At 40.8% G+C, this 13,056-nt stretch overlaps 1 protein-coding gene across 1 annotated transcript; it reads left to right on the top strand.

Moving 5' to 3' along the window:
• Positions 1–348: 348 nt before the first annotated feature.
• dnajc24 (DnaJ (Hsp40) homolog, subfamily C, member 24) lies at positions 349–12,700 on the top strand. The gene is made up of 4 exons (XM_080736708.1): positions 349–454; positions 5,936–6,071; positions 10,247–10,315; positions 11,794–12,700. The coding sequence occupies exons 1-4, from the start codon at positions 350–352 to the stop codon at positions 12,051–12,053; spliced, it is 570 nt and encodes a 189-aa protein (XP_080592834.1). The 5' UTR covers position 349; the 3' UTR covers positions 12,054–12,700.
• Positions 12,701–13,056: the final 356 nt, after the last annotated feature.

Here is a 13,056-nt window from a genome sequence, read left to right as displayed (position 1 = left end):
AGTACAGATATCATTATCAACATAATTATGTTCTGTATGTGTCTGTCCTCATGCTATGTCAGTCATGAGAGTGGAGGACATGAGTTACATTCTAGACACTCCTCATTCTCTGAGAAGAGCATGTTGGAGAAAACAACTTAGTAAAACAACTAAAAACTAAAGTCAAGCTTAAGTTCTGTAGATCATCCATATGTTTATACTGTACGGAACAGAGTGGGTCACAGTGGTGTTGTCCACTCATCTTTAATTCAAACAGACGGATCTCTTGAGCACTTTTTTTCAATGAATTACCCCTACCCATCTTATTTCACCCTAGTAAAATGGAATCAAATATAATTTCTCAGCAGGTATGTCGGGGGAATCTTCTGAAAAAGACCTGTATGGCATACTAGGAGCCAGCCCATCGGACTCCCTACAACAACTGAAACACAAATATCAGCAAATGGCCTTATTGGTAACTATACACATCATACCGTCTCTAATAATAACGCAACCGCCAGGGTGCTGTTTATAAACAAATTCATACTTTTATCTGTATCTGTATTTCTCTTTCTGCCTCTTTATTTCTCTGTATTTTTCCCTCATTGCCTCTTTCTTACATGTAAATCACATGACTAGAAATGTACTACAATAGAGAAAATAAAGCCTAAGGCCTAACAAAAAAAAACCGTTGGTTTCCGGTTGGCTGTCATTTTAGGGCTGAGTAGGTAGGGAATTTATTTTATTTTATTTTTTATTTTTATTTTTTTGTGGGCATGATGGGTAGCAAGGAATTTTATTTTATTTCCTCATGGGAAGGATGGGTAGGTAGTTTTTTTTTTTTTTATTATTATTATTATAATTTTTTTATGTTTAATTTACAGTTTAATGAATCATTTAAAACATATTTTTTAAATTTAATTTTTAATGTTTAATTTACAGTTTTAATGAATCATGCAAATGAAATCATATTTCAATTTTTTAGGATACTCTTATTCTGAAGAGATTAAGAAGTCGACCACCGTCTGGAAGTCTTATTGTAATAAGAAATCTGGAAGTCTTATTGCTGCTAGCGCAACATAACTTATTCTGAAGAGATCGGCTACAGGAAGTGTTAGATTTTCCAGCTTAGATTTGACAAAAGAACACAACTCGACGAGCGAGCGAGAGAGACGGACGCAGTCGTACTTGCAGACATGCAGTGTCGCACGGGAGTCCGCATTCACTCAAGCGCTGTTGCCGTACAGTCTTTCAGATGAATCCCACGCTGTCATAAATGTTTCGTCTCCAACTCACGTCTCTCTGTGGCTATACAATTCTCAGCTGTACTGGTGGCTGGGCTGCTAACGTTGCTAGCATGGCTACCGCTGCCAGTCAGTGTTGTTGTTGACTTCGCGAATGTGGTCGCACCAAATATATTTTTTGTAAGACGTTTTTGATCGACTCGGTCGGATTTTGACTTTATTTATTTTTTTCACTCCAAATGCCAATAAAATCATCTGGGTCGCACATATTTAATAGGGTCGGTCGCCAACCGGAAACCAAAGTTTTTTTTTGTTAGGCCTAACCCTTTTTACGATGAAAAACTGAATTCCTCAATAATGGTAATAATGTTAATTTCAGTCAATACTTCTCCCCTTCAATGATAATAGTTGGTATTGTATTTGATATCATTGGTATGGTTTATTAGTCAGTAGTCACCTTTACAACGATGTGTGCTTCTGTTGGTATACACTCTCATTTGAGCGACCTACCGGCACACACAGGGTTGTCGCACCAAATTCTGGGCCCTGGGTACAAGGATTCACTGTGGGCCCCCCATGAATGTTCTTCATAGGGGAGGGGGTTTAACCCATTTAGAATGCATTATTTTGTGCTTTAACTATTGAGAAATAGCAGATATACAAGCTTACAGCGCTGCGAGCTTGTATATCTGCTATTTTTGAAAAATCATGAAGATTTGTGCAAGTCTTTGAATATTTCAAATCCTTCTAAGGTTTTTTTAAAAACCTATGCTTCCCAAAGTTCCCATCTCAAAATATTTAGTTCCACGTACCCCTCAGAAGCAAATTAAAAAATACATATATATATATATATATATATATATATATATACAAAGATTTGCACAAATTTTCACGACTTTTAAAAAATAGCAGATCTCGCAGTGCGGCACTGTGAGCTTGTATATCTGCTATTTTTCAATAGCTAAATAATTAAGGCCCCTCCACCTTGGGCCCTGGACTCTGTCCCACTTTCCCCCCCTTGTGACACCCCTGAGCACACACCTGTGACTGGCACCTGAGCATGGGTCCTTCAACTTTGACAAGGATCTGTCTGTGGTACCATTATGCAAATCTTGCCTGTAAATCTCTGGAAAGCCTACGGTTCTTCAGTGTGGCAAGGGTGACAAACCGGGCTTCTTGGGGTGTTGTCTTCCTGGGACGGCCACTTCGTGGTCTGTCTTTGACTTCAACAACTTGGTCCTTAGTTTTGAACTGGTACCAGGGCTGACACCAAATATTGCTGCCACTCTGTGTAAAGGAACACCAGCTTCCACTTACCCTATTGCACGGGCGTATCCTAAAGAAAGCAACGTGGCATCTTCATGGGGGCAGTGTTGCTGCATGGAGCATACACAAACTATGCTCTGGTGCCAGTCACACACCTGTGACAGGCACACACCAGATGTGTGCTGGCAGGTCACTCAAAATGATAGCGATTACCAATAGAAGCACTCCAGACTAAACAACATATAGGCTCATTTTCCTCTTGATCCCAAATGACTTGCCATGGGGGTCTATTTAGCAGAATTGCCCCTGTAATCCAGTTTTCCCAGCAGACCCCATTAGCCCTCATAGCATAGAGCGGATCCCATAAGCGTATTGCTACTTACACTATTTGTTGCGGTCAAAAGTGATTTTTCACACACCACCCATGCCTTGGTTGTCCCTCACAAGCCTCCATGTTTTGGGGTGAGTGTTCAGCACAACTGCCAATCAAAGTGACTCTACTGGCCAATCACAGCTTGTCTTTTCTGGGACTTGGCAAAACATATAACAGCATAACATAACATCTGTTTAGCAGACTACGGCAGCTTGTGTGGGACAACCAAGGCATGGATGTGTGTGTAATGACAACTAATAACAGATTCATGGGATCGGCAGGGGAAACAATATAAGTCAGGGGTCTTCAACAGGGGCTCCGGACCCCTAGGGGGTCCTCAGAGTTACTACAGTGGGTCCTCCAAATCTTTGTGTGATAGGATGATGTTTTTTACATTAACCCTTTGAACCCTAGCATTCCTATTCTGAGTGGAACATTAGCCAAAAATAGCAGATCTACAAGCTTACAACGCCTCGCGCTGCGCAGCGGTGTAAGCTTGTAGATCGGCTATTTTTGGCAAAGAGGTTTGTAGAGGGAAAAGAAGAGCAGACTTTGACGGTTCAAGTGCTTAAATGTCTGGAAATACACATTACTCCAACATGACAGTGCTGTCAAACAAGTCTAAGCTGTCTAAAGGTGCGTCCAAACCTGAAGCTATTTAGTCCGATCTAGTCGTGTCTATCGCTTCACTTTGGTAGCGCAGGTCCGCGTTGGTAAAAAATCATGTCCCGTTGAAATCAAGGCGAAACACCCGGAAAAAAGGGATTCCCAACTCCAAACACCAAAATCATGTCCGTGTCTCTGGACAACATCAATGCTGATTGGCTGTCAGGATGCGATGGGTGGAGTCAGGGGGAAGCGAAGGTCGCTTCAGTTGGATTTTTCAAAGTGGGGCGGTGCGAACGAGGCGTCCATTCACGCCGCCCCGTTCGGATCGTTCACGCCGTGCCCGGTCACGCGCCATCTCGTCTTTGCATTGACTTTGTATGTAATAGCGCCGCTCGAACCATCCAGGTTTGAACCCAGAATTAGAAATCTACGATTTTCTTTTTATCTGCAGCAAATTTTTATATAATATGTAGTCGGGGTCCCTGCTTCATCTCTCTCTCAGCTAAGGGGTCCCTGGCCTGAAAACATTGGGTTAGGGTTGATATAAGTTATAAAATTAGCCTACTGTATATGTTATTTAGTCTAGAGTTGTACTTTAACATGAGTCATAGTCATAGGCAGGGTGGAACTAACCCTTCAAAATATGTTTTCTGTGAATCTCTTGGCTACACCAACGGTGCTCTTATGAAGCAGATTTATTTGTGCATACTTGTAGTATTTCATTATAAATCACTATGTCCATTTATTCAAAGGGGATGACTCCCCCGGACGTTTACTCCAACACAACACTAGCCAAAACACCCACAAGCTGCCATCAGCAAATTAACTGAGTGGATTGAAAGTGGATATGAGCTTCTGTCCTTAGCATATACTGTTCCACTTCCATATGTGACTTTGCAGTGATAAAATAAAAAGTGAAGCATCTGAATATTGAAACAAAGTTATAATTTCATAACAAATATTATTTGAATACTTACTGTACCTGCTGAACATTCAAATATCGGAATTCTCAGATATTTGGGGCCCTGAATTCATAACCACTTATTCTCTCCTGTTTGGGGGGATTAAATTCTTAATCGGTAGATTTGAAAGTGGTCACTGTTATCTGGATTAAACTACCATCCCAGTCCATTATCATTACTCTGAACATGTATATATTGCTTCTTCAATCAGGCTCTTGATAAATATAATTCAGCTTTTAGGGGGCTTTTTTTTTTAGAAATGGTGTATTGTATTGTTCTGTCTCTTGATTTCAGGTGTTTGTTTTACATGCATGGTATGCATGTTAAGCTTAGCATCTCTCTACCTCTTTCGGTATATCTGTCTGTCTGTCTGTCTGTCTGTCTGTCTGTCTGTCTGTCTTTGACTATCATCTGTCTGTCTTCCTGTACCTGTCTGTCTGTCTGTCTGTCTGTTTTGTCTTGTCTTATCTTGGCTTTCTGTCGTGTCTCTCATCACTCACTCTTTCTGACAGACGCACGCACGCACGCACGCACGCACGCACACGTACACACGTACACACGTGCACACGCGCACACACACACACACACACACACACACACACACACACACACACACACACACACACACACACACACACACACACAGAGTGGTCATGTCCCAGCAGCCCTTGCTGACAGGATTTTCTGGGTAATTTGCTCCTTCTGGTCCATTTAACAGAAAGGGAGACCAACACAGAGAGATAGATACACGGGCCAAGTGTGTGTGCTTCTGTGTGTGTGTGTTGATGGTGGGCAAAGGTTAGGCTAATTATACTGCAGTAGCCACTAGCCTAATCGCTAACAGTCTGTCACAGACACAAAACAACATGTATTGGGTAAAATATGGGCTTTGGTGGCCAACCAGTGTTTTGTGATCGACCAGTCGATTGCCTTGTGTCTGCCAGTCGATTGCAAGGTGAATGTGTCTGCCAGTCGATCACAAGATGGTACTTATCAAGTTCAATAATCATCCCACTTTGCAGGGGTCCCTGTGTAGTTGCAAGCTCACGTTGAGCCCTTTGCCTTTTCATGGACTCTGCTGGTGTCCATTACAGCACACATGGAGTTGCATACAAAAAGGCAAAGAAAAGAAGTTTGCTTGTGTAAACCACTGGAAGGAATAAAGGGAGTGAATATGTTGACTCTGAGCTCAAATATATTGCATAATTCAATGAAGGATTCTAAATATCTTACTGCCCTCAATATACCCGTAAGACGCCCTAAGGCGAGAAGCGACCTCACCCTAAAGGGCGAGGTAGTGCTCATGGGCGTGTGCACATGGGCGCGTGCACAATAGCCTAATTTTGAAAGATCGTCTGTATCCGAATTATCGGTGTGTCCTTTAAGTTTATGACATATAGCTGATAATCATATCTTAATAGAGTGTGTGTGTGTGTGTGTGCGTGTGCTTGTGCGTGCGTGTGCGCGTGCGTGCGTGCGTGCGTGTGTGTGTGTGTGTGTAGTACCATCCAGATCGTCTGAGTGGTGTGAGTTCTTCAGAAGCAGAGTGTGGCCTGAGGAAGTTTCTGGCAGCAGATGCAGCCTGGAAGGTCCTCAGTGACCACACCGCCAGGACACAATACGACCTGCAGAGGAGAGGTAGGACTTTAGCTTTTGAATGAACACGTCCGAGCGTGTTGTTTATTCTAATTTACCAATCATTTCTATCTACCATAGCTGCCTACAGTTTTAGACTGTTACTGAGTTTGATTTGTGTACTTAACCTTTCATTGACATTAGGTTCTGCAGTCATCTCTGCTATTTCGAACTAGTTCAAAGTTCAGTTCACTAATGGACTAGTTCAGTTCATAGTTCATAATTCAACATTTTGAAATGAAGTTCATGGTTCCTAAAAGGAACTAATTTATGTATTTATTTTAATGTTTATACGTTGCTGTGAGATATTATTTGTCAAAAATATTGACACATCCCATATAACCACAGACGGCAATTATTTCATCCAATTTAACCTTGAGGTGCCCACATTGTTTAGGTTCCCACTCTTCCTGCACCCCTTTGCAATGTGAAATGCTGCCGAGTTGCTTCCTTCTTGTCATAAAGCTGATAAGCTTTTATGGAGAAGGCAAATGTCACACATCCTGTAAGTTTCGGCGTGGAAATGGCTGATCTGCAAGCTCACAATGTGTCGTGGATGCGACGCGTTTTGAGCTTGCAGATCAGCTATTTTCGGCATGCAACAATGAAGTGTAAGCAAGCTTTACTTGGGAGACGAACAAGGAGGCGATGCAGCACTTTAAAGTGAATGCAAAGATGCGAACAAGCCGAATGAATGCCGTTCTCAACCGCCAGAATGTCTCTCTCTCACGCACACAATGACGTAGATCGTTGATACATTACATATAACATCTCTGCTTTTCCTCGTCTTTCATGTTCCCTTATCGTTCACTTTTTTTGGTCAGAAGTGATGCAGTAAATACATAATCTTATTGAGGGGAACTAACTCTGTATGAAAACTCAGGGCTGAACAGAACAGAGTTGACCAGAGACAAGTTTGTGTGAAGACTTTGACCTGCTGATATTTGGGAGTGGACGGGAGCAACAGGAATATCGCTGGCACCGTGAAGAGGGCATGAGGTGTGTACATGTGAGAGAGAGGAGAGGGTGTTGAGAAAGTGGGTGAGAAAGTAGGGTACAAGAAATGTGTGGGTAGATTAACCACATTAATCCTGGCATCCTTATTAACCCATTTAGGCCTAGAATTAGAAGGATTCAAAAGACACTTATAGAATCGGGTCAAGATTCTAATGTTCACGACTTTTCAAAAATAGCAGATCTACGAGCTCGCAGCGCGGCACTCGGTGCCGCGCTGTGAGCTTGTATATCTGCTATTTTTCAATAGTTAAAGCATAAAATAATGATAGCTGCTGTGTGTGTGTGTGTGTGCGTGTGTGTGTGTGCTTGTGGGGGGGTGAGTGTATAAGCGTGTGATTGTGTGCGTGCGTGCATGTTTGTGTTTGTGGAGAAAGTGTGAGAGAAAAAGTGAGTGTGTGTAAAGCTGTGTGTGTGTGTGTATGTAAAGGTGTGTGTTCACCCAGCAGAATGTTTCATCGTTGTCACTTGGTTCTGTTTCGCGTGTCTCCCTCTGATTAACCACCTGTCAATCTCATAGTCAACTCACGCAGCCTTCAGAGCTATACATAGACTCACTCATTAGAACCTATTAATTCTACCTCAATAATCTGACCCGCATAAACAAAAGGACAGTTTGATAGAGTAGGACAGTTTGATAGAGTATGTAACTAAACTTGTAACTAAACTCTTGGCTCTATATGCACGTCCGTGTTCTGTGAAAGAAGTGTACTTGGGTCTGGACAACGTAAGCTGGTAGCATACCCCAAATGAAGTTGACCTGTTTTTCGGCTTATGGAACAAAAGTTGTCCAAGGATGAAACTAGGTGTGCAACAGTTAATTGAACTAATGGATTTTAGGGATCAATTGATTTAGCTCTCATTAATTCTACTAACAGCCTAAAGCCGTGGTTCTCAAAACTTTTGGCCTTCAGTATCCCCTTTTTCTGATTGCTGAATCCAAGTACCCCCTCTAATTGACAAGAACATTTTGATTAGAAAATACTATCATCAAAAGTCCAGTTTTGGTGTCAATATGTTGAAAATAAAGTAGCATATTTCTTTCTATTCAGTTACGGTTGTGCTAGTACATTTTCACATAGAGCAGCATTTTCACATACATTTGACAATGTTTTATCAATAACATAACAGTACACTCTTTTTTTACATTTTCCATATTCTCTCAAGTACCCCTGTTGCACCTCTACGTACCTCTAGGGGTACACGTACCCTTATTTGAGAAACACTGGCCTAAAGCCTTTATCAACCATGAGGTGTAGCTCCTCTACATGACCACAGTCTTTATCGCTACCCACGTTTTGCTACTTGGAACTGGACCCTTTTCAAGAGGCGGGCTGGTTTAGATAATCAGTTGTTGTATATTTTACTTTTAAAGATGTGACATTGATGAGGGGAGGCTGAGGGAATTTGGTTGTCACAAAAACATCTCTTTTTCTGCTCGTACTACATTGTCTACTACAACTACAGTACTTTTGGTTATCTTTCTCACATACTGTCACCTGAGTTGAGCTTCATTCCAACAACATATTGGGATGTGTGGGCTCCCTCGGGGGTCCCTCCCAGCACCTCCCTAATTATTACCCTTTTAACACTCGTTTTCATTATTTTTCTTACTAATTAAAGATTTGCACTGTGAATTGCTAATTGTTATGAGCAAAGTTGAACACTAGTAGTTAATGAAGTTTAACACTAATTAACAATGAAACTCGTTTTCATTATGCAACTGTGAAACTGCAATTCTTTCCTCATGCTTAAAATGTAAAGAAATAAATGAATTGTGAGCATCCATTACTTCTCTATCTGACTATTATGTCCATCCATCACATCTAACAATAACATAAGATATACATAAGATTTTGCACCTTTTTTAAGGCAGACCATGTGTTCACAAGCAACCTTGCTTTTCCAACCCTCTCTTTTTATCCTCTTGGTTTCTACCAGAACAGACTGTTGTTAACAGACAGTTAACAAGCATGATGTTTTAATGGCCGGGTGGCTTCCGGCCAGAACCTGCTGTTAGCACTATGGTTACAAACCTCTGTAGGACTAATGGTTATTAAGATGCGTACATAAATAAATCAATATGCACAGGTTGTCTGCTGTATGTGATGATGGTCCAGTCATTATGACTTGGCTGCTGTCCAGTTGGTCTATGCAGATTGCTACCACTGATCCACACCAGCACAGACCAGGGCACAAACTGTTAGCGCACGGATCCTTAAACCTTTCCATACCAAGGACCCCAAATAGCCTCTGGCTGAAAGCCCCCTTTTCCTAAAATGACTTGATGAGAAAGATCAACTTTGAATTTAATTTTGCCATAACTAGTGTACAGTAGATTAACGGCGAAGGCTTTTTCCTATTGTATTAAATAAACAGATTTTCGGCAGTGCCTGCACATTGTGTGCACAAGGGTTCCGATTCACGACCGCCGAAAGTATTTTCTTTCACGCGGAGAAGAAAACATGCAACCGTGATGATCTGTGTGTACTGTGTAAGTTATAGTTCCATAAAAAACAGTCAGTTTTGACCAAACGCGCGATATGGGAAAAGAAGGCGACATACTGTATATCCAAGTTTCTGCAGCTAGGATGAATAAAATTCAATGGGCACCGGAAGTCGCCGGATGTAGTATTTCCACGAGGCATCATGGGAAATTGAGTCCTCTCGCTCACTCCTGGCTGCGGGAGCGCGGGGGCTACGGCCGGTTACCATGGTAACCAGTTAATACGCCAGGTAACGTGATAACAGTGCCGCGCCACCTCATGGGGGGGAATCGTTAACATGTGTGGAATGTGTCTACAAATGCCTTCTAAATCGCTAGTTTTCATACAATTTAAAAAATGATCAAAAAACATGCCCAAAATATGGATGCATTGCAGGGTTGAAAGTGGTTAAATGACTAGAATAATCACATGAATTTAAATTGTATTTTAATGTACATCATATCATTCTTTTATGATTTCCTTTTTCTATTTCTTTTTCCTCTCCCACCTGCCAGCCCCACCTAAAAGGAGGGCATCATTGTTTTACCTTTTCCCAAGGTTCACTTGATCATGGCTTCTATATCCAACTGTGATTTCTGCAAGACAATCCATTTCCCATAGTTCAGCACTAGGCAAGAATATCAGCTACTAAGAGGCCCTTAATTTGTGTTTCTCTAGCCAAGGAGCTGAAACAGGATTGGCCAGTGGATTCTGCAATCTATCTGGAGGACATGACCTGGGACGAAGGTACATACGTGTATATCGTTACTGTCATTTCTGAAATGTTTTAAATATTGTGAATGTGATGCAAAGGCATGTCTCATAAGTGACTATACCGTAAAATCCCTACATTTAATTTCTACTGATGACTGAAAAGAGATAGAGAAGGAGAGAGAGAGATCGAGTCTTCAAACGATTGATCTTGAGGTCTATCAAATCACCAGCACTTTCCTAATTGTTGCAGTCAGTAAAGTGTAACTTTTCATGGCTACTGTACTGTATAGCCCTTTTCATGATTTACAGTACAGCGTCCAGACTTTGTTCAAAGGGTGCCATTATTTGCCAAAATATGAAAATACTTTACGGATGACTGCGTCTACTGTCATACTTTACCTTCAGACCATAACAAAGTAATAACATACACTGCATCGCATTACAGCAATTTGTATTTTAACTACAGAGCAATATCAATAGTCTTTTGTTGGCAGTGTAGCCAAATGTAAATCACTCATCTGTGCTGTAAACAAAACTTAAACATTTCAGCCTTTGATCAATGATCACATGCATACACTGTATTATTGCTGTCATATATTTATAGTCCAGTAAACTATTTTGTTCAAAAGGCAGTGTAGCCAAATGTAAGCAGCTTTTTTTTAAATCATTTAATATATATATATATATATATATATATATATATATATATATATACACTGTATATATATATATATATATTAGGGCTGGGATGCGATCTAACATTTTTATCTAATTAATTACAGGCTCTGTGATTAATTAATCGCAATTAATCGCATTTTAATCGCACATGGATATTTGACCTGAGAAGCATTTTTTTCAAGTAAAACACATTTTGTTGTACGAGGAAATCAACGAGTGAGTTTTTTTTTCTCGCATCCACTGGGACAAGCAAAGCGCTCTGATTGGCTACTTCTCCCTTTGCGTTTGTTGTCTCTTCTTGGTTGGTGCATCGCTATGATCGGTATGCCCGAAACTGAAGGTTCTGTGGTGCAAAAACTAAGTGCGATTAAAATGCTTTAATTTTTTTAATCGCGTTAATTTTCTGTAATTAATCAATTAATCAGTTAAAGTCCCAGCCCTAATATATATATTTTAGGGCATTCACGAATAGTGATTTTTAGTATTCGAATTATTTGACCTCAAAGTATTCGAATATTCGACAGGACTGGCCAAACTGTCAAATATTAAAGTAAGCAAGAGGCGAACATTGTGAAAATAGCCGATCTACATGCGCACAACGCCTGTAAATCTGCTATTTTCACAATATTTATCTGCGGAACCGAGTCACATTAAATGTAATACCTACAATTCCAAGTGCTTGTCAGGGTTCTTATGGCTTCCTATCTAGCCAAGCTAGATATTATATAGATAAAATATTTTCTGATGAGGGTTAGGGGTCATTGACATGAAAAGGTTTGAGAAGGACTGCTTCAGGGTGAAAGATAAAGCTGTTTTTCTGTGTTGTCCCTCAGAGGACGCAGTCTATTCATACACCTGTCGCTGCGGAGGGGAATTCACAGTCACTGAAGAAGAACTGGTGGAGCGAAAGAGACTCAGTGAGGAAGAGGAGGTGAGAGTAAGTCGAGAGGGGGAGGACGGGCAGAGACTCAGTGAGAAAGAATCGGAGGAAGGAGTGAGTAAACAGAGAGACGAGGACGAAGAGGATTGTGGAGGCATAGTGGTCTGTTGTGACACCTGTTCTCTGAGTATTTATGTCACACGGTCAAGGTGACACTAAAAGGTCACACCTCAAAACGTCTTTAAAAGTGTAAAAAGTGTTGGACAGCCTTTTGCCTTAAAGTCATTGTGTACCATTTTTTTACTAGCACAGTAAGCTAGTAAATGACATACTGTACGCTCCAGTCACTGCTACGGTGGTAAGGTTTTTGCCATAAGATTTTATGGTTATTTTTCTCTCTGTAGCTGATGAACAGTGAGAAGAAGGACTGCGTGCCTGTTGATCACACACTTCACCTGTTATTATTTCCTTAAAATGTAATTGGAACTGAAGAACATTATGTGGGTGTTTCTCAAACATTACAAGCAGATATGTTGACAAGGACCTTTTATAGTCATTTGCCATTTGTTCAGCAATAGCTTTTGAACCACTTACTGTATCACAGTAAACAAGCCTTTTGGATATGTCTGTTAAATTTAACCTTGAGCAACTTGCCATGGAAAAGAGCTGTTTACCGTGCATCTGCTGTGTTTAAAAATATACCCTCAAAGCTGACTGTATTTGAAGTTCATTAGCGCTTGTTCCTCTCCTCAACCTTCCAAATGAGGTAAGTATAGGGCTGAAACAGGCCATGTGCCACTGTGCTGTCGAGTGTTCCATCTGGGTTCACAGTTGCCATCTTGCTTAGGTTGGAACCAGTGCTGTAACGTAACTAAGTACATGTATGTACTCAAGTACATGTACTTAAGTACAATTTTGAGGTATTTTTACTTTACTCGAGTATTTCCAAATGTCAATACTTTTGCTTCTACTCTACTACATCTCAGAGACAAATATTGTACTTTTACTCCACTGCAATTATTTGACTACTTTAGTTACGAGACACATACATTAACAACTTCAGCCCTGTGCATACTTAAGTTAGGCTATTTGAAACAGACGATCTACAAGCTCGCAAAGTGACACAATGTGAGCTTGTAGATCTGCTATTTTCAAAGGCTTTTCATTCATTTGGAAACTTGTGAAATGGGACCTTCTGCTAAATGAGTACTTTTAC

This window comes from Nannobrachium achirus, assembly GCF_963921795.1.
Source record: "Nannobrachium achirus genome assembly, chromosome: 11".
Taxonomy (NCBI): domain Eukaryota; kingdom Metazoa; phylum Chordata; class Actinopteri; order Myctophiformes; family Myctophidae; genus Nannobrachium; species Nannobrachium achirus.
Note: the sequence above shows the minus strand (reverse complement) of the source record. Positions and strands in the feature narration are given on the sequence as shown.

What these genes read in the sequence shown, in the direction of transcription:
- dnajc24 (XM_080736708.1), top strand. Translation starts at nt 350, where the DNA reads ATGTCGGGGGAATCTTCTGAAAAAGACCTGTATGGCATACTAGGAGCC. An exon ending in ATACGACCTGCAGAGGAGAG is followed by an intron (nt 6,072 to 10,246) that starts GTAGGACTTTAG and finishes GTGTTTCTCTAG; the next exon opens with CCAAGGAGCTGAAACAGGAT. An exon ending in GGACATGACCTGGGACGAAG is followed by an intron (nt 10,316 to 11,793) that starts GTACATACGTGT and finishes GTTGTCCCTCAG; the next exon opens with AGGACGCAGTCTATTCATAC.